This window comes from Magallana gigas, chromosome 7, assembly GCF_963853765.1.
Source record: "Magallana gigas chromosome 7, xbMagGiga1.1, whole genome shotgun sequence".
NCBI classification, from domain to species: domain Eukaryota; kingdom Metazoa; phylum Mollusca; class Bivalvia; order Ostreida; family Ostreidae; genus Magallana; species Magallana gigas.
In genome coordinates this window covers 37,418,336-37,445,844 of record NC_088859.1, presented here as the reverse complement: position 1 = coordinate 37,445,844, position 27,509 = coordinate 37,418,336, and the positions used below count along the sequence as shown (strand labels likewise).

Genomic DNA, 27,509 nt, shown 5'->3' with positions numbered 1-27,509 from the left:
AATTTGAATGAGGGAAAATACACATGCACCAACAAACAGGGACCACTCTCTCTCTCTCTCTCTCTCTCTCTCTCTCTCTCTCTCTCTCTCTCTCTCTCTCTCTCTCTCTCTCTCTCTCTCTCAAATTCTTTGACGTTCGTTACATGTAATACCTTAATAACACTAAGCTGACCATGATGCAAGGTATGTGTAATTTCTTGCTGCGCTCGCAACAACGGTAGCACCGTTAAACATATTATTATATTATTATTAGCTGTCACTAATCGGACTACTCATTCATTTCCGCTCGCAAAAACTAACGTATGCCGCGAGCGGAAATGGCCAGGTAGTCACTGGAAAGTACGAACGATCACTCTGGATATCTATCTACAATGTATTTCTTGGTACTACTAGCCCTTAGTTCTGAGTAATCTGAGTAGGGTGCACCGCTTGTTAAAAGATAAAGAAAAGTGGAGTGTTTATGTCCACGTAGTAGAATAATTGGTATTCATGTCATGAAAAGCAAAGAATGAATAACAGCTTTGTCAGTTCTTTTGGGTGTTGAAGATTTGTGTCAGTCTTCCTTTAGAGACCATATTTTATAACATAAGGTAATAATGTTTAAAAGTATTGTAATAACAACAGAGAAAATTCGCAATAGTAATAGACAAAATGACTTATCAGATAACTTATACTGGTAGATTCTGATATCTGTTATGCCCCAGTCACACATTCACGGATTAAATGCCGGATTAGCTACGGAAGCGATCCGGCATCATTCGTGGCGATATGTATTGACCCGTGGCTTTTCCGTCTGTTATCGTATCCAAACGTAGCAATACTTATATAGCTGCGACAATTTTTGAACATGTTCAAAATTCCACTACGGATGAAACCACCGTAGTACTTCCTTAGTAAAACTTTCTAAACCGTTTTAGAACGTAGAAGTCCGTTTTAACTCCGTATAAATCCGTAGTAATTCGTATGTATCAATTTGTCACGGATTGTTTCGATTTGATGCGGAGAGCTACGTGATTTTACGGTTCTAGTACGTATTTACTACGGATAAGAAAAGTTTGCTAAGATCTTTTTACGTTGAGACACGAGCCTATTACGTTTTATTACGAATAACAAAGGAATCTTAAGATTTATTACTTTTTTATACGTTTTATAGCGACACTGTACGGAGTACGAAGGTACAAGGCAAAATTCTAGGATAATAAAGCGTTTCCATGCTTGTCATGGAGGTACAAGGCAAAATTCTAGGATAATAAAGCGTTTCCATGCTTGTCATTAATGACAGTCATTCAGCTGACATTTATAAACCCTATAAAAACTCTGTGTCTGACCATCAGTCACAAAATTTCTATCAAACATGAATAATCAACAACTGATGCTTGCTTTGAAATTGCTAGAACTAGACATTGACATTTCACAAAATGCCAGGGCAATGATTCAGGCCATCCAAGACCAGAGACGTGATCGAAGGGAGCGGAGATGGTGGACGAGAGAATGGCTTCTCCGAAGACCAATCCATGGCCAGTATGAAGCCTTAATGTCTGAGATGTATGCAGAAGATCCATCTGCATATAGGAATTTTGTACGAGTGGACCCTCTTATGTTTTAAGAACTGTTACACGTGGTTACTCCAAAGATTAACAAGCGAAACACTTGGTATAGGAAATCTATCGACCCTGGTTTGAGACTAGCAGTTACTCTGAGGTACCTAGCTTCGGGGGACAGCTACCACACACTGATATATGGTTTCAGAGTTGCCCACAATACAATCTGTGGTATAGTAAGAGATGTATGCGAGGCCATAGTGTCTGTTTATTCAGAAGACGTTCTCTTGACACCTACGGAACCTCAACAGTGGAAAGCTATAGCAGAACAGTTTGAGGCTAATTGGCAGTTCCCCCACACACTAGGTGCTATCGACGGAAAACATGTACCCATTAGGTGTCCAAAGAATGGAGGATCGTTGTATTATAACTATAAAGGTTACCACTCTATTGTACTGATGGCTCTAGTTGACGCTGACTACAAGTTCCGATGGGTTAATATTGGTGCAAAAGGTGGATTTTCGGACGCCCAGATTTGGAACCAGAGTGATCTTATACAAGCGATTGAAAGAGGATTAATGGGACTGCCAACAGCGACCCCTTTTCCCGGTGATGATAAACCCCTTGGCTACTATATCATCGCAGACGATGCTTTTGGTCCTGGCTTATGAAACCTTTCTCTAGACGATGTCTTTCTTATGACGAGAGAATTTTCAACTATCGCTTATCTAGAAGTAGAAGAGTTGTTGAAAATGTGTTTGGTATTCTTGCAAATCGATTCAGATGTTTACTTTCAGTCATGAATCAGGAGCCCGAAACTGTGCTCGTCATAGTTTTTGCCTGCGTGTGCCTTCATAACATCATGAGAATGAGATACCCTGGGGACCAGAATCTTCTACTTGACCAGGAAGACGAAAGACACCAGGTAATTCCTGGGGCATGGAGAGATGGTGTTAACATGGATGATTTACAAATTACCAGGGGTGGAAATATGGACACATTTGACGCTAAACAGCAGAGGCTTTATATGAAACATTACCTTAAATCCCCAGTCGGGTGTGTTCCATGGCAGGGCAAGATGATATAATGACTGTTCTAAAGTATTGTTAAAAAGCCAGAAATAATCAATGGATTATTACAACTTTCTTATCATTAAAACATAATTTGAGTGTAGAAATATTTAACATTTGTCAATAGCACACTTTGCATTCTCAAAGTTGAGGTTTTTAAACCAAATTAAAAATGGACTTTGAATTTTGAATACCCCTTTTAATCAATCATAAAGGCTCATCTACTTTATATAAGAAGAGGCTGAAGCCGGGTCTTTTTACTGGCTACTCCAGTATCAGAAGGTGTGTTGTTTTCCGGAGCAACGTCGTTTGCTTGCGTTTTACAAGTTTCATCCACCGCCCGGTTTTTACTTTTTGCAAATACTCGTTTACAAGATCTTTGTTTTGGGTGGCATCTTTATTCGATAGAGTTTGGAAAAGAACTAAACTGGTGCACGGATTACCAACGGACTGTGTAATCGTGATTGTCCGAGAAGCCCCGTAGTGAATCGTGGCGTCCCGTAAAAGACTGGTTTTATTCGTATTAATCCTTACCTACACCGTAGCAAACTGTATTCATCCGTAGCGCAGTCGACTTGGCACTTGACACCCTGTATTAAGTCGTAATGTTTCCGTATTAAAACCGTATTGTACCGAAGCAAACCGTTTCAAACAGGCACTAAATTTATCTTTTTTTCTACCCTATCCTTGTAAGTACGTAACAACCCGTATCCACTCCGTGGTGCATCCGTACTAACTCCGTATCAATTAACGACGATAATTAGATTTTCCGGTGTCAACCGTGAAAAATATTCCGTACTAGAACCGTGGAGTTGATCCGTGAATGTGTGACTGGGGCATTACAAATATTAATTTTTTGTATCACAGTGCTGTATCTATAACTTATGTTTGGATGACATTTTTTCACCTGATTTAGATTCAGTATCAACATCGCCCGTGTTTGAAATAATCCAAAGAAAAAATATTGATTTTAGCAAGAAAGTAGGATATTCAGAATTTTTTGCCGGAACAAAATGACTTTAGATCTCAAAATAAATTATTTTGCATAAAAACAAAACGAGGTTGTCCGCTCGAGATCACTTTCAACCTTATCAATAAAAGGGATCTATATTTAAGTAATATAGATATTTTTAAAGAAAATCCTAAATGTATATTTATACTAGTATGTCTTACTAATGAAAATAAGTTCTACTACTAAGGCTTTAATTCTTATATTAGATATTTACTTTTTAATGTAAGTGTTTCACTAGTCAAGTGAAGCAAAACATTTTATATGAAACACAATTGGTTATATACTTCAAGACATAGTATATTCTGAAGGAAGATGTCTATTAGTGGTTACGAAAACCCCCTACTGGCAATCATGTTCAATGGATTTTTCGACTTTCGTCTTTTATGTATATGCATTTCGCCTCCTGAAACTGTTTTTTATCTTCACCGCATGTTCTTAATTCCATCAGGATGATGGGTTTTATGAAATGTATACGCTATTCTAGTTAGCTCGTAATTATAGCAAAAACCTGCTAATTGTCAAAATGTTGATATGTTAGCCAGGTAATCATTATTTACATTCATACCGAGGTAAATAAAATAACATTTTGCTTTAATAATTACAGATATGCAGTTGTGAAAGGTTGCATTGACGTACCCAAGAAGTACCCAAGAGAAAGTACGCAATTCAAAAGCGTAATGGGAACACAAAAGAAGCAAATATTGGCTTACTGTGCCCTGGAATGTGGATTTTCTTTGCTGAGCAGCGCTTACAATTTCTACTACGTTAAAGTATTTCTGAACTTCTACCACATCGAGGAGTCCTGGTTCCAGTTTTCGCAAGTCTTGTTTATGGTATGGAATGCCGTCAACGATCCTCTGTTTGCATATTGCTCTGACAATAAAAACTTGAGAACCTGAGAACTCGGCGTGCCATGATTCTGTACTCTGCTCCATTTTTCTGTCTCTCCTTCCTTGTCCCGTGGTTCCAGTGGAGTACAAATCCAGCGATTGTAGGCATCCATCTTATATTTGCGTTGTGCTTATGGGATACACTCTTTACGTTCATTGGTTTGGCAATGTGCTGTCTTTTCACAGAGATCTCAAAAGACACAAACATCAGAATAACAATAACTCGTGCTGCACAGGTTGCGGCATTGTTTGGTTCTATCAGCGTGATGTTGCTAGAGCATGCTTCTAATGGTTTACAAGACTTTAAAGCATTTCAGGTCACAACAGTACTTATAGCGCTACTTAGCTGGTGTCTGATGTATTACTGTGGTAAGAACTGCCATACTCAGTACGATCTGCAACAAATGCAAGATGAAAACAAAGAAGCAGACGACGTTTGTCACGAAAAATCCGAGGGCGAGTCTTACTGGAAACAGACGTGGCAGATCGTCAGTGACACCAACTTCTTGTCGTTTGTCATCACCAACTTCTTTCAGGAGTTTCATCGTACATTTCTTTACAATTTTTTGGCTATCTTTTGTGATCATTTAATTTCCTCAGATAAAATTAGCCCGTCTACTCGGAGCACTTTCTATGGCTTTGTTCCTTTTGCATCAAAGGTAAGCATAACTGTCCTGCAAAGATGAGTATTTTTCTTGTAATTTTGTCTTCAATTCTAAACTTGTTTTTAAATATGTACTGTAAAAAGATTATCTTCTTTGATAATTATTGGATTGATTTTGCAAAGATTTTTTATTAACAGATTCTTGTGATTTCGACAGCTCCTATACTTCGGCAAATTCCTTATAAGAAAGTCATTCGAACCAATTTTATTTGGAAGATATGTGGAGGTTTTTTCATGTATTACATAATAGGAAGCACTCATCCGTGGATATTGATATTATTTTTTTTTTCTTGACGGGTCAGTGAAGTTTGTATTTGTGTAATTAAATTAGAATACAATATACTTATATCCGGGTATTTTTGCGTGTTGCAAAAATGAAAAAAATATGCTCTATATTTAAATCTAGAAGCAAAAAAGTGCGTTAGGTTAGAGTTGTAGTCCTTTACTCGAAATGGTACTACATATTTGAGAAGGAATAGAAAACGTTAATATGATTCCTTCTATTTTTGTAGGTGTTTTGCTAATGGTACATATTCCTTGTTCAATATTCCTTTGTCGGACATCTCAGGTCACAACAGTACTTATAGCGCTACTTAGCTGGTGTCTGATGTATTACTGTGGTAAGAACTGCCATACTCAGTACGATCTGCAACAAATGCAAGATGAAAACAAAGAAGCAGACGACGTTTGTCACGAAAAATCCGAGGGCGAGTCTTACTGGAAACAGACGTGGCAGATCGTCAGTGACACCAACTTCTTGTCGTTTGTCATCACCAACTTCTTTCAGGAGTTTCATCGTACATTTCTTTACAATTTTTTGGCTATCTTTTGTGATCATTTAATTTCCTCAGATAAAATTAGCCCGTCTACTCGGAGCACTTTCTATGGCTTTGTTCCTTTTGCATCAAAGGTAAGCATAACTGTCCTGCAAAGATGAGTATTTTTCTTGTAATTTTGTCTTCAATTCTAAACTTGTTTTTAAATATGTACTGTAAAAAGATTATCTTCTTTGATAATTATTGGATTGATTTTGCAAAGATTTTTTATTAACAGATTCTTGTGATTTCGACAGCTCCTATACTTCGGCAAATTCCTTATAAGAAAGTCATTCGAACCAATTTTATTTGGAAGATATGTGGAGGTTTTTTCATGTATTACATAATAGGAAGCACTCATCCGTGGATATTGATATTATTTTTTTTTCTTGACGGGTCAGTGAAGTTTGTATTTGTGTAATTAAATTAGAATACAATATACTTATATCCGGGTATTTTTGCGTGTTGCAAAAATGAAAAAAATATGCTCTATATTTAAATCTAGAAGCAAAAAAGTGCGTTAGGTTAGAGTTGTAGTCCTTTACTCGAAATGGTACTACATATTTGAGAAGGAATAGAAAACGTTAATATGATTCCTTCTATTTTTGTAGGTGTTTTGCTAATGGTACATATTCCTTGTTCAATATTCCTTTGTCGGACATCGCTGATGACAACATGAGGAAATACAACAGAAAGTAAGACTTTTTGTCCGAGTTAACTGTCAAAGCTGAAAAGTCACTTATGTTTTACTTTATTTGAATCATACTTACATGTTACATTTTTTAATTAAGGAATGATAAAGCTAAGTAAAGATAAGGAAATGATTGGATATGTGTTTTACGTCTTATTCTTAAATATACCGTTTTTCTCCGTTACCATGTCAATATTAAAGGTATAAATTCTTTGGGAGATTTTCATTTAAATTTTCTGCACTGATAATTACAAAGATGTATATAAAGTATTATATCAATCAGCATGTGCATGTTATATAATTGTAAATGATAAACATTAGACACTACATGTATAAAATGTTTTGTCATTTAATTTGCACTTACAGACACCCAATATCATCTATGGTGTACGGAACTAACGCTCTATTCGTGAAGCCTGCTATCTCTTTGTCTCCCATGTTGGCAGTGGCCATACTGAACAGATACGGATACAGTTATATACAGCATTCCAAAAACAGTCCTGTCAGACCCACAGCAAGCACTCCGTCCCCCGACCAACTGAAGGACCTGAAGGATGCTATGTTCTTCTTGGTGTGTTGGTATCCAATCATTATTGGAACCATACAGTTAATAAGTTGGTCGTATTACAAAATAACCAACAGAACTGAAATGGAAATTAAAGTGTCTTTCAATCCTTGATATGTTAGTGTAATAAGTCAGGTTTTTTTTATGGTTTAACATATGAACATATCATATACAATGCACAGGTATATTGGGTAAAAAAAAATCTGGTATTTTTAGCTTGGAATGTGAGTTCATTCTGGGTTTTTTTGTATGTAAAAATGTGGCGTTATTTACATATTAATCTACATGTACATGTAATACATGTAGATACTTGTATAACAATTAATAAGTTATTAACATATTAATACTATTTGTTACGTGTATAACAATGTAAAACATAACACATGTACCAAAATCCTTATTTGGTAGAAGTTTAATTTATTTTTGGAAAAGAATGTAAAAGTTATGCAGAATTCAAGCCTTAAAATTTGCACTTTGGCTAGGTATGACAAGATTAAAGTAAGCATAAGTAAAAAGGTGATTAAATGTTATTTCAGATTTTGAAAAATCTTAATTCTTCATCCAGTGATCTAACGGCCTGTTTATTTGTCACATTATCCTGAGTATTTAAATTATATTAAGCTCTATACATGTGTATTATTTCTTGAAAAATGAAATTTAATGTTTTACAAAATAATATTTCGAATGCACTGCGGATATATATAGTTCCAAACTTTTTTAAATAGTGCACACCCTCATAAAAATTGAAATATTACGAAGGCTCTTGAAATTGCATTTTTTTTTTTATTTGTATGCAAACACCAGTTTGAATCATCATCCATCGCTGATCGTCTTACGCTGTTGAGTTATCTATCCGATATGTATAATTAAGATGAGAACTTGATCGGATGTACGTTATAAATTTAAATTGATTGAGTGATGTCTATGAATACATTTTATATCGTAATTCCCATCACGTGAGCCATCAGATTTTGGTAAGTAACTAAAAAATAATGCAGCTTGAAATATTTTCTTCACTCAGACTTGTATAGTTTGTATTTAGCAAAAATGTTAATTGGGGACTGTGGATCAAAATTATGGCAAACATTAAGAATGCTTTTATTTTTTCAATGTAATAATGAACTATTGATGTGTAATTCATTGTGCTTTCTAAGTTTTGGGATTACAATATATATATATATTGCTTCTTACATTTTTGAGATCTTAAGTTATCTGTATTTTTTTCTCATTTGCCTCTTACTGCCAATTTCAGGTTCATTCAAAGTATAGTAAAAATATTGCACAAGGGACAGTAAGACATCATACATTATATATTATAGTCAGTTTTTCATTATTAAGTCTAGGGTTTTTTGCCATTAGGTCTGAAAATTTAACGACGTTTTGTAGAATAGTATTATTTATCGTGGATTACTTTCCTTTTTTGGAGAATAAGGCGTCCTAGGTAAATTTTAATTATCTTCAAGAAAGGTGCGAAAGAAATCAGTGGAAGAACATCGTCTTCAACCTTTTAGCATATTCACAATGTTAAGGTCTATAATGTTGCGTTCCTCTCATGTTAATATGGGAAACATTTTACAAAGAGCTTTGACATTGTGAGCTGTCATTTATGATCGAAAATCTTTTATACTGATTTCGCTCCATTGTTGTGTTCGTTTTATTTCATATTATTTATTATAGCGATTGAAAGACTACTCTACATGGATGGGATCATCAATGTTCGTGATTGTCCTGTTATAACAGTCAATAATTCTAATGGCGATCGCGATGTGTAATAATAAGTGGTACACATGATGTGTCATATTGAATACATTTGTTTTCATTTTTGATTAATAGATATATTATTATACAGCGTTAAATTTTTATACATTTTTTATCAATAGATATATTATATTGCAATATTGAATTTTTATACATTTTTAATCTACAAATATATTATTATGCAAAAGATATCGTTTAGCATTTCTTCGTTCATGAGACAATCGAAAAAAAGTGTTAAAACACATCCCACTGTTGTCTTCAAATTCAATGCTTGGAAGAAAATTATTATTAGGAGCTTAAAGCTGAATTTTTTCTTAAACCAAAGACTTTGACATTGAAAATTTAAAGAATTGTTTTAAGATGATTACGAAATTGCACATATATTTTTTTTAAAGAATCACATGTAACATAATTTTTTTCGTTAAAACAAAACCAGGTTAATCGTTCTGAGTTTGTCTTTGTTTAATGCTTAGAAGTAAAATGACTTTTTTACAACAACATTTGGTTTTAAAGAAATTGTATATATTCGGGGCTTTATATCATTGTATATCATACAAAGAAATATATTAACAAGAGTTTGGACTTTGGGTAGTTGTGTCAAACAGCCATGTGACGTAGGCATATCTATATATTTTATTGCTGGCCACTCAGTCGCGGCTCTTTGACATCAAAAATATTTGTTCGGTGTGTGAGCTAAGACTATGCAATCTATGCATTTTTTTCAATTGGTACCGAAGTCATTTTAACTTGTTTTGATGCAGTAAATAGATCGTTACGTTCTACCAAAAATCCAGGGTCTTGTTAGAATGGTTCTAACGTTCTAACATATGATAATAAAAGGAATATGCTCGATCTTTTTTGTTTTACATGATTACATTTCGATGGATCTTTTAAAACTTCTTCTTTCAAACTTTGGTGATTCATGCGAGATATGAAAGTGGTGACATTGCAAAAAATATACTTAACCCGTGTTAGCGTGGTATGAATATTTTTTCTGCAATTATCTCTACCTTCATAACCTGCATGGATCATCAAAGAAAGCATTTTATTGTTTTTATGTACATCTATCTTTTAAAGAAATAATAAATTGATTTTTAAAAGTATGTTAAATTAACTTAATCACTGGTAATGTACATCAGCACATTAGTTAAGGTAAACAGCCAAATCGTCTTCAATGTGAATTCGAGTCTGGAATCGTCATGATGATTCCTTGCAGCCCGTGATTTTTCTTAGGTCGCTGTAGGTTTCGATAAACGGGGCATGTAGCTTTCAGTCCTGTCAGTTCCAATCGATGCAGGTTTCGACCAATCGATAAACGGGGCGTGTAGTCTGTATGTTTCTATACACAAAATATATAGCAAAATACCCCTTTTCAGTTTCTACATTCTAAACAATAATGCTTGTTTCCGTGTCAATCTGGAGATTGACAGGGACAGTGACGTCATTTGGTACCCACAATTTGTCAGAAGAAGCTTATTGTTGTTATGAAGCATAACTTCTTTTTGTAATATTCCAAGGGAATATCACAGGAGGTGTTAAGATCAAATAGAACGACGTTTTCTTCCGAGTTCGATCCATCAATAAAACGGTCTGGAACGTGTGGACTATATTAAAGCATTTGACAAAGGCATTCGATGGACCTTTTCGTAGACGCTCATGGATTGCTTGCACTAGCAAGAAGAATATTTGAGAATTCTTTATTTGACCAACATCTTCCTTGACACTGCTACAATTTACATGCATGTATATCTTTCTTTAATTTTAATAAGTTCCCCATTTGAAATAAATCGATACTTATTGGTGTATACATACCAAAATCTTCGGAAAGTCATATTTATGTTTCCCTACAATGTAGTAGTGACTGCCCTAATAAGTTTTAAGAGTTCGAAGTAAGCAGTCATTGCTTTATTTTACTTGCACTCTTTTCCTTTCCGTTTATTTCGCAATTTTGAAAAATGAAGAGAAACATTTTCATGAGAAATTGTCGTTATATCAACTCATCATCAACTCATTGTCTACATGACATTATATTTCGAAAGCAATTTTCGAGTAGTTTTTTCAACCGGCAATGTTTTACAAGATTATCTAAGCAGAACAAATAAATCGGACGATCAAAATGTATGTACTAGTAGTGTCAAGAAAATGAAAAAAAAAAAGTTAAGAAGTCTTTTCAGTGTTGGACTGACAATTGTTGATTATAGTGATAAGGGGCATTATTTGAAGACGGAGTGATTTGGTACGAGCTAACAAGAAAAATAAAAAAAAAAGGAGAAAGAAAAATTGGTGAAAATTAGATTTGGTACAAAAGGTAGAGAAAAAGCAAAGATTTATTCACTGGATTACCTGTTCTTGAATTAAAATACTGCAGTTTGGCAGCCAGATAGCTGTCACCAATCGTAACTACTCGATCATTTCCGCTCGCGAAAAATACCGTATGTCGCGAACGGAAATGGCCGAGTTGTTACGACTGAGCTGTCACCGGGAAGTACGAACGATCACTCTGGATATGTTTACGTCCACGTAGTAGAATAATTAGTATACATTTCATGGAAAGTAAAGGCAGATTAACAGCTTTATCAGTTGATTTGGATGTTAAAGACTTGGAACCATCTTCCTTTGAGACCAAATTTTATAACATAAGGTAACAATGTTTAAAAGCATTGAATAAGCAACTGAGGAAATTCGCAAGAGTAATAGACAAAATGAGTTAACTTATCGGATAACTTATCCCGGTAGATTCTGATTTCTGTATATTTCAAATATTATTTCTTCAAGGCAGTTTTATCACTGTGCTGTGTCTACAACTTATGTTTGAATGACATTTTTTCGCCTGCGGTAGATTCAATAGAGAGGTTTAGCAAACCAACGTGTACGCGTACCCGTTGGTCTGCTACAAAACGATCATTTTACCCTAACCAATATTAAAGAGACCTATAAATTTTATGGATTTTTTTTTTTAATTCTACATGTGTATTTATACTAGTATGTCTTATAATTGAAAATCATTTCTACCATAAGGCTTTTATTTCTTAATTTTTTTTCTATTAGATATTTATTTTTTAATGTTAGTGTTTCACTAGTCAAGTAAAAAAAGAGTTCTTTTTTATGTGCAGAGGGGGGAGGGATGTTTGTTTTCACTTGGATATATATTTTAAAATTTTTTAAAGATTATTTATATAGATTTTTATAGATATGGGAGTAAATTCCATGGGTTATTCTGTAATGTTTGGGGGGGGGGGGGTCCAGTCAACAATCACCTGTGCCTGAAAATGGTTTTTTTTAAATCTTCACAGAATGTTCTTCTTACTAGTAATGGAATCAGGATGATGGATTTAATCAAAGTACCGAAGAACTGACGGGAGTTGATTTTGTCGATGTTTATTTGATAAGACCGCAGAACATTAACTGGCAAGTTTGGAAATATACAGCTTACGTCAATTTCACCTGTTGCAGTCAAAACATTTGAATTGGCGGGAACAAATTGACACGGACGTCTGGGAAAACATTGAATTGAAACTGTAGTAATGCATAAATAGTGCCTGTTTGGGAGGGTAACAGTTGAAATTGACATCCCAAGAAAACCATTGTGAACCGACGCGAAGCGGAGGTTGACAATGGTTTTCGAGGGGTGTCAATTTCAACTGTTATCCTCCCAAACAGGTACTATTTATTTTATTATACTGAATGTCTTAATTATAGGGAAATTAGGACTGCTTTAAAGTGCTTTTTATATAGAAACGACGTGAATTCTACGGCGAACCGTGCGCGCATAATTTACGCGCATGTAACAATTTGTTGTGTTACCCGTTGCCAAGTGTGTTGCTAACGCTGAGGGTAATAGAACGGATTATCAACTGCGTATAAACCAATCAGATTTCAGTATTTAACATGAAAGTATAATATTAAGAATTGTAGTTTCAATCCACCTCAGCGTTTCTAAACTTGCTATATAAGTAAATTTAGAAGCGATCGAAAGACATTTTATTTAGTTAATATCAGCAAAGCGACTAATTTTTTTTATTTTATCAATAGGTATATATTCAGCAGTATTAGAAGATCCAAATTCAGGAGAGATTATACGCAAGGCAAAGCATTATCCGATGACTTAAGAGAATCAGTCATCACAAGTTTGTGTATATGCTAGATAAACAACGAACGCCCATATCTATTCTTACACATTCACTTAGCGGAAAAAAGGAAATTTTATATCTGGGTAAAATTTTAATTTATTAAATCAAAATTTGAATTCTTCTTCTCTAGGATTAGGAATAAACCCTGATTTAACAATGGCCCCACTCGATTTCAGACTTGTAACTCTCTGCATGGGTGCTCCCTCGCTAATTTTGACGAACGATATCTATTTATATGTGTCTACCCTCTATACAATAAAATCTGTTTTAAAATCAAAATCAGTTGGTTTCATCGTATGGAGGGTAGACATAGATATCGTTTGTCATTTACTAAATTAGCTGGTGGGCTCCTGTGATTCTCAGAAGACATCGGACAATGCTTTGCCTTGCGTATAATCTCTCCCGAACTGTGATCTTCTCATATATGCTGATTAATATTTTGTGATAAAATATTGATGAAATAATAGTTTCAATCCAATGTTTTCTCAGACGTCTGCGTCAATTTCATCCCACCAATTCAAATGTTTTGACTGTTACAGATGAAATTGACATAAGCTGTATATTTCCAATCTTGCCAGTTATTGTTCCGCGGTCTTATGTTATTTTGTAAGACAAGTACATGTAGTTTCTAATTTGAATTACGCACATTTTTATAATATGAAAATTTGGACTTTTTCGACAAGAATGTCGAGAAACCCCCATATGAATCATGTTAAATAATATTTAAAGATAAAATTAATTCAATCAAACTATGTATCAGTAATAGAAATATTTCTAGAAAATTGTATGGATCCAAGCAATATTGAACTCTAGTCTCGTTCAACCAAACGCTGACATCTCCGACAAGGATTTACGGAGACAGCCAAGCGTCGAGTTGAACGAGACTATATAGAACTCTGGCGTAGGAATACATACGACTACAAAATTGTTCGTACCATTTAAAATCTGACTATTTTCAAGGTATTTATAAATAAGTTTCCTTGAAAAACAATGCATTAGCATACATTACATCGAATTTATCAATTATTTTCAAAAAATGCAAGAACTAAGTCTTGTCAGCAGTTAGATTTGCAGGCACGTAGCATCGTTTTTGAAAGTGGGGGTGGGGGGGGGGCCAACCTTATCCAAAAAATCTTGACAAGCAAAAAAAAAAAAAATTTAAAGATTCCCCAAATTTTCAAAATCCTAATCCGGGGGGGGGGGGGGGGGGGGCTGCCGTAGTATATAACTTCTATTTCACTCCTCATTTCCTTATTCTCTTATCAATTTTTTACATACTACCAAAACGTGGGGGGCCAACTCCATCATTGTTCAATTTTTTATAAGTAAATTTAAAAAAATTTGTTGCTGCGAGAAAAAGTGGGGCCCCCTGATGCTACGTGCCTGACTTGTGCTGAGGTCCAAACACTGTTTCACTTTCGGTTTGTCTGAGTAACTGCATAGGAGAGTTGATTAAAATCAACTCCCATTAATGTGTATTCTATGTAGCTGGTTACATGCATATTGTCAGAATGTTGATATGTTTGCCAGGTTATCATCATTTACATTCATACCGCGGTAAATACATGCAAAATAACATTTCGTTTTAATAATTACAGATATAAAGTCGTGAAAGGTTGACCTGACATACCTTAAAGAAAGTAAGTAATTCAAAAGCATAATGGGTACACAAAGAAAGCAAATATTGGCTTACTGTGCCCTGGTTAGTGGATTTACTTTGCTGAGCAGTGCTTACAATTTCTACTACGTTAAAGTATTTCTGAACTTCTACCACATCGAGGAGTCCTGGTTTCAGTTTTCACAAGTCTTGTTTATGGTTTGGAATGCCATCAACGATCCTCTGTTTGCATATTGTTCTGACAACAAAAACTTTAAAATCCTGAGAACTCGTCGTGCCATGATTCTGTACTCTGCTCCATTTTTCTGCCTCTCCTTCCTCGTCCCGTGGTTCCAGTGGAGTACAAATCCAGTGATTGTAGGCATCCATCTTATATTTGCGTTGTGCTTATGGGATACACTCTTTACGTTCATTGGTTTGGCAATGTGCTGTCTTTTTACAGAGATATCAAAAGACACAAACGTCAGAATAACAATAACTCGTGCTGCACAGGTTGCGGCATTGTTTGGTTCTATCAGCGTGATGTTGCTAGAGCATGCTTCTAATGGTTTGCAAAACTTTAAAGCATTTCAGGTCACAACAGTACTTATAGCACTACTCAGCTGGTGTCTGATGTATTACTGTGGTAAGAATTGTCATACTCAGTACGATCTGCAACAAATGCAAGATGAAAACAAAGAAGCAGACGACGTTTGTCACGAAAAATCCGAGGGAGAGTCTTATTGGAAACAGACATGGCAGATCGTCAGTGACACCAACTTCTTGTCATTTGTCATCACCAACTTCTTTCAGGAGTTCCATCGTACATTTCTTTATAATTTTTTGGCTATCTTTTGCGATCATTTAATTTCCTCAGATGAAATTAGCCCGTCAACTCGGAGCACTTTCTATGGCTTTGTTCCTTTTGCATCAAAGGTAAACAAATTAAATAGACTGCAAAGCTGAGCATTCCTGTCTTCTAATATATCTTAGTCTCTTAACTTGTTTTGAAAGATAATTTCCTTTTTAAATAAATTATGGGTTGATTTTACAAAGATTTTTATCAACAGATTCTTGTGATTTCAACAGCTCCTATACTTCGACGCATTCCATACAAGAAAGTAATTCGAACCAATTTCATTTGGAAGATATGTGGAGGTGTTTTCATGTATTACATAGTAGGAAGCACACATCCATGGATATTGATATTATTTTTCTTTCTTGATGGGTCAGTGAAATTCGTATTTTTAAGATTATATTTAGATACCATATGATGGCATATACTAATATCCGGGTATTTTTGCGTGTTACAATTTAAATGCTCTGTATTTGTATTTAGAAGCTAAAAAGTGCGTCAGAATAAGAGTTGTGATTCTTTACTCGAAATGGTGCTACATATTTTAGAAGGAATTGAAAATGTTTATATGATTCTTCTGTGGTTTTACTTTTGTAGGTGTTTTGCCAATGGAACATTTTCCTTGTTCAACATTCCTTTGTCGGACATTTCTGATGACAACATGAGGAAATACAACAGAAAGTAAGACTTTCGTCTGAGTCCAACGTCAAAACTCAAAAGTCACTAATGTTTTACTTAATTTAAATCATACTTACATGTTCCATTTTTAATACTTAAAAAATGATAAAGGTATCTGCGAAAATGATTGGATATGTGTTTTACGTCTTATTCTTAAATATACCGGGTTTTTTTCCATTACCAATTCAAAATTAAAGGTATAATTTCTATAGGAGATTTTGATATAAAAATTCTGCACTGATAATAACAAATGTGTATATAAAGTATTATATCAATAAACATTTGCATGTTATGTAATTGTAAATGATAAACATTAGATACCATGTACATTTTTGTCATTTGATTTGCACTTACAGACACCCAATATCATCTATGGTGTACGGAACTAACGCTCTATTCGTGAAGCCTGCCATCTCTTTGTCTCCCATGTTGGCAGTGGCCATACTGAACAGATACGGATACAGTTATATACAGCATTCTAAAAACAGCCCTGTCCGGTCCACAGCAAGCACACCGTCCCCCGACCAACTGAAGGACCTGAAGGATGCTATGTTCTTCCTGGTGTGTTGGTATCCAATCATTATTGGAACCATACAGTTAATAAGTTGGTCGTTTTTCAAAATAACCAACAGAACTGAAAAGGAAATTCAGGTGTCCTTAAACCCTTGATATGTTAGTGAAATAAGTCAGGTTACTTTTATCGTTTAACATATGAACATATCATATACAATAAGAACTTGATCGGATAGACGCTCTAATTTTAATTAGATTGTTTTCTGTCTTGACTACTATAACTTATTCGTCAGTCTTAAAATAATTAAGTGATGTCTATAGTAGGAGAGAAAAAACACATTTCATATATGAAATCGTAATTCCTATTACGTGGGCCTTCAGATTTCGTAATAAACTAAAAATGATGCAGCGTTAAATATTCTCTTCCCACAGACCTGTATACTTTGTATATATAATAAATGTTAACTGGGGACTGTGGATCAAAATCAGGGCTGTATTGGTCAGACAGTAAGAATTTATGTAAAAATGAACTATTGGTTTGCAATTCATTGTGCTATCTAAGTTTTGGGATTGCAATGTATTTCTTCTTCAATTGTTAAGATCTCCTTAAATAACTTGTACTCCCCCCCCCCCCCCTCCCCCAATGTTTTTCATGCATTATTGTCAATTTCAGGTTCTTTATATCCATTCAAAACCTTGTAAAAATATTGCACAAGTGGACAGTAAGACATACATTATATAATCTGGTCAGTATTTTATTATTAAATCTAGAGCTTTTTTTCCCTTTTGGTCTGAAAATGTAAGAACATGTGGTCTAAAATAGTATTATTTATAAAGAATCACTGTCCTTTTTGAAAACCAATGCCTCCTAGGTAAATTTTAATTATCTTTCAGTAAGATGTGAAAGAAATCAGTGTGGAAGAAAAACGTCGTCTTCAATCTTTTTTGCATCTTCACAATGTCAAGGTTTATAATGTTGCGTTCCTCCCATGTTGATATGGGGGACTTTTAACAAAGAGCTTTAACATTGTGAGATGTCGTTTATGATCGAAAATCTTTCTTACTGGTTTCACTCCATTGTTGTGTTCATTTTATTTCATATTATATATCATGATAGCGATCAAATGGATACTCTTCATGCATGGGATCATTAATGTTCAAGTCTGTCCTGTTATAACAGTCAATAATTCTACCGGCGATTGTGTGATGTGTAAATGTAAGTGGTAAACATGGTGTGTCATATTGAATAAATTTGTATACATTTTTGATTAATTTATATATTATTATGCAGTGTTGTATTTTTATACATTTTTAATCAATAGTTATACTATTATGCAATATTGAATTTGTATACATTTTTAATCGACAGATATATTATTATGCAAAAGATAAAAAGTCCTGAATCTTTTAGCATTTCTTTCATGAGACAATCGAAAAGAAGTGTTAAAACACATTTCATTGTTGGCGACTTCAAATTAAAAGCTTTGAAGAAATTTCTGATCAAATAAATTATATTTAAATACTAGTAGAAGCTTAAAGCTGAATATTTTCTTAAACGAAAACATTGACATTGACAATTTGAAGAATTTCCTTAAGAGGATTACGACATTGCACATATACATGTATATTGTTTTACAAGAATCACGTGTAACCTATTTGCACGGTTTAAACAAAACCAGGTAAATCGTTTTTTTGTTTTTCTTTGTTTTCTGCTTAGAAGTAAAATGGCTTCTCTAAACAACATCTTGTTTTAAAGAAATTGAATATACTCGGGGCTTTATATCATTATATGTCATATATAGAACCATTTTAACAAGAGCTTGGACTTTGGATAGTTGTGTCAAACAGCAATGTGACGTAGGCCTGTCTATTTCATTGCTGGCCACTCAGCCATGGCTTTTTTGAAATCAGCAAGATTTGTTCGGCGTTTGAGCTAAGACTACGCAATCTATGCATATTTCACTTGAAACCAGCTTCATTTTAAACTTATTTTGATACAGTAACTAGATACATGTAGTTGTGTCCAACCGAAAGTCCAGGGTCTTGTTAAAATGGTTCTAACGTTCAACACATGATAATAAAAGGAATACGCTAGTTCTTGTTTGTTTTAAATGATTACATTTCGATGGATCTTTCACAACTGCTTCCATTAAACTTTTGTGATTCATGCGGGATATGACAGTGGTTACATTGCAGAAAAATACATACCCCGCGTTAACGTGTTATGTAACTTTTTTTTAGCTCACCAAGACGAAGTGGGGGGGGGGGGATCTTGTGCTATACCCCCGGCGTCGGCGTCCGGACCTGGTTAAAGATTTAGTTGCAGGTCCTGTATCTAAGTTATTACTTGTCCTATCTTCACCAAACTTGCTTGGATGATGCATCTGGACCTACTTATGGACTTGAAAGACTTGGATGCTGAATCTGGGTCCTGAATTTCAGATGCTGGCCCATTGATAGCAATATCTAAGTTACTACTGGTCCTTACTTCACCAAACTTGCATGGTTAAAGTTTTAGAAGCAGGTGTTCTCTGATGATTAGTTCTTAGTTTCTACTGGATAATGTGTCGTATGATACTGACGCACGAGACATGCTTGAATACTGAATCTGAGCCATAGGTTTCGGATGCTAGAGGAGGTTAAAGTTTTTAGAGCTGGTTAAAGTTTTTGGAGCAGTTGCCCTCTAATGATTATAATTATCTTAGTTACTACTGGTCATGCGCGGATCTAGAGGGGGGTCGGGGGGGTCCCGACCCCCCCTGGAAAATGAAAATTTATTAAATTTACATAGTAAAATTATCGCGAAAAATATGCCTCGGACCCCCCTGGCAAACACAATTATCCTTCGGACCCCCCCTGGAAAAATTTTCTGGATCCGCGCATGCTGGTCTTAACGTCACCAAACTTGCATAGATTGTATATCTTATGATACTGATGCACCAGACAGGCTTGAATGCTGAATCTTAGCCTTAGGTTTCGGATGCTAGAGGAGGTTAAGGTTTTAAGACCTGATTAAAGTTTTAGAAGCAGGTGCTCTCTGATGATTAGTTCTTAGTTACTACTGGTCCTAACGTCGAAAAACTTGCATGGATGGTATATCTTTTGATACTGATGCACCTGATAGGCTTGAATGCTGAATCTTAGCCTTAGGTTTCGGATGCTAGAGGAGGTTAAGGTTTTAAGAGCTGATTAAAGTTTAAGAAGCAGGTGCTCTCTGATGATTAGTTCTTAGTTACTACTGGTCCTAACGTCGAAAAACTTGCATGGATGGTATATCTTATGATATTGATGCACCAGACAGGCTTGAATACTGAATCTGAGCCATAGGTTTCGGATGCTAGAGGAGGTTAAAGTTTTTAGAGGTGGTTAAAGTTTTTGGAGCAGTTGCCCTCTAATGATTATAATTATCTTAGTTACTACTGGTCTTAACGTCACCAATCTTGCATAGATGGTATGTCTTATGATACTGATGCACCAGACAGGCTTGAATGCTGAATCTTAGCCTTAGGTTTCGGATGCTAGAGGAGGTTAAGGTTTTAAGACCTGATTAAAGTTTTAGAAGCAGGTGCTCTCTGATGATTAGTTCTTAGTTACTACTGGTCCTAACGTCGAAAAACTTGCATGGATGGTATATCTTTTGATACTGATGCACCTGACAGGCTTGAATGCTGAATCTTAGCCTTAGGTTTCGGATGCTAGAGGAGGTTTAGTTTTTTGGAACAGGTCACATGTTTAATAAATAATAGTATATACTCTTTCAAACTTGCATAGTTGATTAAACTATAATATAAATAAATCGCAGAGGTAGCTTCAGATGCAGAGCTTGATCTCCATTGTCAAGGATGCTAAAAAATATATCTTAGTCCTTACTTCACCAAACTTTCATGGATGGTGTGTCTTATAATACTGATGCACCTGACAGGCATGGATGCTGAATCTGACCCATACGTTTTTCTTTTATTTCGTAGATTGAATGCTGTTCAATGTAAAGGAGATGATTTGCTGATTTTCTTGTTTACATACGATTAGATTTTCAATCATAAAAATATGAAAAAAGGCGAACATCAGCAAGAAAAAAAATTTTCAATCTATAAAACTATCCTTTAAATTTTCTTTAGGACTTGAAAGTGGTTTCTATTTTACAATGATTGACAGATCTATATCTGATTCTTTTTCGCACATAAACTGAAAATTTGTGTTTGGATATTATGTTTCATCTGGTATTGCTTTTGTCATCAAAAAGCTGTTGCAAATTTGACTAGATTGACTGTCCTTACCAATACAAATGTAAACAATTGTAACCGACTAATTTTACCAGCATACTTATTCTCTTTCCTATGATTTACGAGTATGGTATGTATGGAGAGGTTCGGAGAGAGCGTTAATTCTATTTCAACATCAAAATGTTTTTGATTGTAGTTTATAGAGGATGTGAAAGAAGTTGTCAAAATTGCAGGAGAATAAATAACCCGCTCTAGCAGTTTGTGTTAAATATTTCAACAGTGATCGTTAATGAACTCCTTACCCGTATAAGCCACCAGAGACAGCATTACTTTGAGAATATTCATCTCCTGTAAACAATTTTCAATTAGCAAGGCAAAGTTCTAAATCAATGAATTTCGTTGTCTCTTAAATTGAGATTTGAGCTGAATTTTTTTTATTATAATTTCTTGGAGTTGTTGATTTCATTTTTGAAAGTTTAAAAAAAAATATATGTATACTCACGTGGTGAATGAATTGATTTATTAGTAATACATTTGATGCCAGTTTTATTTATGAATTACAGGCTTTCGAGGTTATACAATTTTCTTGTAATGAAAAATATAACATCTCTCTAATACTACACATACATCGGAAGTAGATTTCAGAAATGAAAATTTGTAAGCGATATATTCTTTCATTACGAAAAAAAAAGTATGTAAATATATGTCAAGTGCCTGTGTACGTTGTGAATGATAAACTACATGTAGTTACTAAATGTATATATTCATATATATTCATTTAATTATTTTATTATGTAAATATGATTGAGCAGTGCAGTGGGTGACTATGGATAAAAACTTTTTCTTTATCCTATATGCGATCTATATTTCAATTAAAGATTTTTTATGTAACCCGTAATTTTTGGATGTCGAGGATTTTGTTCCACTAAGTGAACAAAAAACGATTTTAATTATGTTGGTTCAGAATAACGATGCTGTAAATTTCATTTAGTTATTAGTAGTTATTAGTAGTATTAGTATTACCCGATTTGCTCTCTAACTGGTTTATAATAGATGAACAACTACATTCTGTACTTCTTTCTGACACTACACATACACATTCAGCATGCGGGGAAATGAAGACTGTACCGGATGTATGTCATCGTTACGAAAACCACCACGTACGTTGTGAACTTGCTGTGCATCGTCTTATCCGTCTGTCTGTCTCTATGCAACTTAGCTGGTCGTTCCTAAAAAGTTTCAAAATTGTAAAGAATCCTCGGATCAGCTGCTACATAGACTGATTATGTACAATCATTCAAGCACATGAAAATTATTTATTGAATAGAAAAATAAACATAACGAAATAAATACCTACAATAGTACTGAATACTTCAGTAAGAACTAGATAATTAGTTTATTAAAAATAAAATGCAGAGCTTGTTATATATATTTTAAGTGAGCTAGGCCCTTGGTTCGCGTCCCCGCGAATTGCCGCGATGATAATGCATAATGCATACGTTACATCAAAATATGCATGCGCGACAATCGCATTAAAACAGCCTTAAAGGCCCCAGTCCTGTAATTTTTATGATTGAATAATGATGTTAATAGTACAACACCGAAAGCAACGGGGACGAATCGATGACCTACAGACGACGAGAAGCCCTATATTCCACAATGTCCTAGTTGTGGTTAATACACGATCCTGACTGCAGTTAAAGCATGGTTAGGTTGGGAAATATTTCGTGCTTCCTGCTCGCTTCCTGTATATAAGATGATAATTTCTATAATATCCTTGCACTGGAACATATATATATCCAATGTCAGCATTCCATCAATTTCTCTTTTCGTAAAGATAACTACAGTGTATATATAATATTGATGCGAATTTACATGCAGCTTTGATGAATTCAGCTAAACTATAAATGTATGTTAAAAGTTATCAGAACTCTTAAAAAAAACAACTGTAGAAATATATAGCAAGAAAAAATGTCAAAATTACAATAATTATGGAAATCATAACAAAAAAATATTGCCCACTGTCAGCTTAAAAATTAATCCAGTGCGTGGCTTACAAACTCACCCTTTTAATCAGCATTTTTAAAAGTGGCACTTCAGTTTTTTAATAAATGTTATGTGTGAATAATATAGGCTATATACACATGTAAGGATAACTTTCATTACCTGCCCAGCCCACACTGTTCTACATGCAGTGATTCAAGATGCCTGTATATATATATTAGCACTCAGTTCTTATAATATATCTCTTATTTTTGTTACGTATTTTATTTATAATAATCATTCATTGTTTGTTGATTTTATCTACTAAATATTGACAGGTTTAAATACAGCTTTGCTGAATTTGAATAAAAAACCCTGCGTGCATTTTAATTGTGTGTTAATTGTTTCATTTAAAATTCAATAATTATTATATAGTATGTTTTATGGCAAATGAAATTAGTTACAGCAGTCTTAATTTTCACCAGTGTTCACATTCGCGCAGGTTTTTTCTTCTTTAGGCTAACAGTAAAAAATTAAAATTGGCGATGATCGATAATTTATTTTAAACTCATGTATAAAAATGTTTTAAATTTTATGCAGAAATGCTTATTCCTCAAATAATGTTTTAAAATAGCTATTTTCAAGGGTCATTCAGTTCATACAAAGTGTGGTGAGAGAGTGCAATATCAGCAGAAACGATGATAAATTCAATGAAAGTAAATCATAGGAAGCCTCTTGAGTGTTGGAACCTCAATAACGAAAATGCAGAAGAGTTCCGAACAATTTAAATTGATTGACAGAGGTGCCCGAAGCGACAAAACGTATTTAACATTTTTCCTTGTTTACTAAACGAAGGCAAAGATGGCTGCTGTTGACATTATTGGCCGTCTACAATAAATTATGAAAATATGTAATCAATATATCGATTCATCCTGATACATCTCTGTTTATTTTGTCTCCATGGTCTACATAATGTACAGAACTATTGTTGTGAAATCGAAGTGCTGAATCATCTAAAATGGCGGGGCTAGTTCGTCCTCGCTGAGTCATCAAGTAACGGTGACTAAATCGACCAATCAGCAACGAGCCGAGAGGCGCAAAATACGCAACATACCGAGTATTGCCGAGTTGCTGAAATCAGTCGTAGAAACAAATAGTGGATTTATTGTCTTAGAGTGATAATTTCGTGATTTTGGAAGTACTGTGGTGTTTATTCGAGGAATAGAGAAGAGGATTAACACTTTTTCACGCGTGAAACACAGCCAAAATGAGTAAAAAGGTAAGAGAATTTTCGGTCACCGTGTGTAAATCGTAGTAGAATGATGGCGTGGTGCATTGTTTACGTTTTGTAGGCTATTCATAAAACGAGGTACACATGCCATGGGAACTTCTGTACTCTAAATTGATTTGTAAATAGAAGTTTTTCACTTTGTTTAAGTTAAAATTTAACATATTTTGATGTTTTTATCACTGAAATTGGAGGAAAAATATAAATATGCTGATATGAGGATAAATGCGTTCATTGTACATTCATGACCACGTGACCATTTGTTTTGTTGTCAGCTCTTTCTGCGCAGTGAGAAAATACACATTGAATACACAAAACTCGATGTGTACAATAGCAACCTGTATCCCAGGAACATAACATCTTTGAGCCATGGTATTTTTAAAACCTAGAGATATGCACTTGGGTCTGTTTAAATCATATATAGAAATAGCGCTTGAATGAAGGGATTGACCTCCATTCGTACTTTGCCCAGACGCAAGTCCCGGAATTTATGCTGATGATGCATTAGGGCGTATATTTACCATTTTTATAAATAAATAAAAAAGGGGGGATACACGTAAATTGTAATGTCAACGATGAAATTTCTGTGACCTGTTAACGGTATATGTGATTCTGTTTACGTCAAGATATCCTTAAAAGATAAATGGTATTATGTAAATACGTTGGAAAATCCATATGCCATGTCCTATATTACACCTTGGACTATTTATAAATCTTAGTTGTGCTTACACAAACTGCGCAGGTCTCTGTCTTTTGGAAAAAGCATCAGGAAATTTTACAAAAAAACATCATATATCAAAGTAATGAATAGGAATGCAAATAGATTTTTTTTTTTTTTATTTAATTAATTACGGTAGAGAAAAAAAATTTGAAAAATTTCTATAACAAGATATATTCACAGATTAATTTGATAACACCATTTTCATTTTCAGAATTAAAAGGGTTATGGAAACAAATCTTGTTCTGTTCGACTTCCTTGAATTATTTATTGACATTTTAAAAATAGACTTATTTGATATCTTGTGTATTTGTTCTGAGTTGGATATGTGCCAACTTTCAATGTTTACAACGAAAAGTGCTGGGTTATGAAAGAGGGGAAGGTCAATGTAGATTATGCCTAAAGATTTTAGAGTATCTTCACCACTAAAAGATGATTGTCTTCAGACTAATTGTTATGCTGATTATTGATTTTAAGTACAACAGGTGTGTGTGAATGATAGACTAAGCTTTTCCCATAGTGATGAAAGGATGAGTCATTGACTCTGATGCACCATCTGATGGAGCTTCGTCATCACTGGGAATTGTTTTTAGAAAAGTAGTTCACAAAGCAATTATTGACTGTTGGTGTTTTGAAAAACAAGTACTAATTCTACTGGTACTCGATGAAAATCAAATCCAAATCATTTACCATTCCTTATTCCTTTATTGATTTATATCATGGCCATCATTTAAAAAAAAAAATGGCATAACTGTAGTTTTAATTAAAAAAGAAGTTCACAAAGCAGTTATTGAATGATGGTGTTTTGAAAAACAAGTACTTATTATACTTGGTGAAAATCAAATCCAAATCGTTTACCTTTCCTTATTCCTTTATTGTTTTATGTTACGGCCTTCATTTTTAAACAAATGTCTAAATTGTAGTTTTAATTAAAAAGTAGTTCACAAAGCAATTAATATTTAAATAAATGATGGTGTTTTAAAAATCAAGTACTAATTATACTTTGTAAAAATCAACTCCAAATCGTTTACTATTCCTTGTTCCTTTATTGACTGATGTTATGGCCATTGTTTTTTAAACAAATGTCAAAATTGTATTTTTAATTGGATGAAATTAAAAAGAAATGAATTGATTTGTTTCAGATTTTCTTGTCGCAGTGCAAGTCAGAAGCGCTGGCCCTGAGTGCTGCCCAGATATCGGACGATGAGCTTGTTGCTATGACCGTCAAAGAACTGAACAAGTTGTTGAAAGGATTGCCAAGAGATGAAACCATCAAGCTGAAACAACGCCGCCGTACATTGAAAAACAGAGGCTACGCAGCCAACTGCAGGGAAAAACGCATGTCCCAAAAAGAAGAGTTGGAAACTGAAAAAGAGCGGCTTAGGGCAGAAGTGCACAGGCTTCAGAGAGAAAATGATGTAGTCAAGATGGAACTCACATCACTGAAAAACAAGTACGATGCTCTGCAACGGTTCGCAGAAGTCAACAGAATCAAGGTCTTGACCCCACCAATGTTTCTGACCCCTCCCCACTTTGGCCACAGAGAATCAATGATTGTGAAATCAGAGCCGTCACAGGCATAGCCGAGTTATGCCCAATTCACGAACAGAATGTGCTGCACAATTTAACATGCCCTGATCTTTTGACTCCATTAAAGCAGTTTTATGAAACTATGATATACTTTATTGCCAAAAACAATATTACTATCAAAACAAGAAACAACACTGAACATAAAACTCTTGGAGGGGCACACCTGATTCTTTCAGACTATTCCTTGCTCAGAACGATGTCTGTGAGACATTTGCATTGAAAGAATGGTACAGAGGACAGATACACATGATGTGTTCAGATTCATACTCTAGCTACCGGAGGAAAATCTGGTGCAAAAAACATTCATATAGATATATATATATATATGTGAAAATATATATTAACAATAATGTCTGTATGTACATGTATGTTTTTATGTATACTTGTATATTTACTTTGAACCAATATCAAAATGATAGAGTTTAATGAACTTTTCCTGACGGTTTGACAATTGTCAATAACACAAATGGTGCTTTCTTTCCAGTCATGTTCTTTAGTATCTCCATCAACATCCAATGATTCATATCATTTGTTAATTTAATAAGCCCTTATTTTTTGCTGACTTTGCTGACTTTGCGTACATATACAATGTATACGTATGAATATGGTTGTGTCTTCTGAATACCTGTCTTGTGTTGATTTGTTAAATGTTAATGAACTTTTTGTTTTGAAAATGGGAGACATTCAGAAATCCGTTATGATTTTGGGTTAATTCATCAACATCATTCATGTTATTTATTTTTCATTGGTTAGATTAATTGGAAACAGTTAATTGGAAATTGCAGAAATATTTGCTCCCACTTTCAAAAACTTACAAAATGTGGGTGAAATTCTATTCAGTGTTTTGTATTAATTTTTTTTTTTACTTTGGTTAAGTTTGAACTTTAAAATCAAGATGATTAAAAAAAAAATAAAAACATGGTTCAA

The 27,509-nt window shown here is 34.3% G+C and overlaps 3 protein-coding genes across 4 annotated transcripts; all 3 read left to right on the top strand.

Annotated features, from left to right (window-relative positions):
- The first annotated feature begins 333 nt into the window (after positions 1-333).
- On the top strand, positions 334-8,181 carry LOC105331565 (uncharacterized). Its single transcript, XM_066065848.1, is given in 9 exon segments — positions 334-590; positions 4,228-4,514; positions 4,517-5,172; positions 5,316-5,456; positions 5,584-5,602; positions 5,651-6,087; positions 6,231-6,388; positions 6,604-6,687; positions 7,050-8,181. Coding segments are annotated over 8 exon segments (2,022 nt in total). The 5' UTR covers positions 334-590; positions 4,228-4,300; the 3' UTR covers positions 7,363-8,181.
- Positions 8,182-11,463: 3,282 nt separating this feature from the next.
- On the top strand, positions 11,464-18,961 carry LOC105331564 (transmembrane protein 180). 2 transcript variants are annotated; one of them, XM_066065228.1, is made up of 6 exons: positions 11,465-11,647; positions 14,735-14,776; positions 15,320-15,669; positions 15,804-15,961; positions 16,187-16,270; positions 16,624-18,961. In XM_066065228.1, exons 3-6 carry the CDS (start codon positions 15,367-15,369, stop codon positions 16,934-16,936), a joined length of 858 nt encoding a protein of 285 aa, XP_065921300.1. In that variant the 5' UTR covers positions 11,465-11,647; positions 14,735-14,776; positions 15,320-15,366; the 3' UTR covers positions 16,937-18,961. The 2 variants fall into 2 exon arrangements, with proteins under 2 accessions (XP_065921299.1, XP_065921300.1); XM_066065227.1 differs by having other exon boundaries at positions 11,464-11,647; positions 14,735-15,669.
- A 4,939-nt stretch (positions 18,962-23,900) lies between these two features.
- Positions 23,901-27,151, top strand: LOC105331566 (transcription factor MafK). Its single transcript, XM_011433820.4, has 2 exons — positions 23,901-24,265; positions 26,135-27,151. Exons 1-2 carry the CDS (start codon positions 24,254-24,256, stop codon positions 26,573-26,575), a joined length of 453 nt encoding a protein of 150 aa, XP_011432122.1. The 5' UTR covers positions 23,901-24,253; the 3' UTR covers positions 26,576-27,151.
- The last annotated feature ends 358 nt before the right edge of the window (positions 27,152-27,509 follow it).

Excerpts from the sequence above, each read along its gene's own strand:
- LOC105331564 (XM_066065227.1), top strand. The coding sequence starts at position 14,797 with ATGGGTACACAAAGAAAGCAAATATTGGCTTACTGTGCCCTGGTTAGT. Across the intron at positions 15,962-16,186 it reads TTATTTTTCTTTCTTGATGG|GTGTTTTGCCAATGGAACAT; the intron begins GTCAGTGAAATT and ends TTACTTTTGTAG. Across the intron at positions 16,271-16,623 it reads ATGAGGAAATACAACAGAAA|ACACCCAATATCATCTATGG; the intron begins GTAAGACTTTCG and ends TTGCACTTACAG.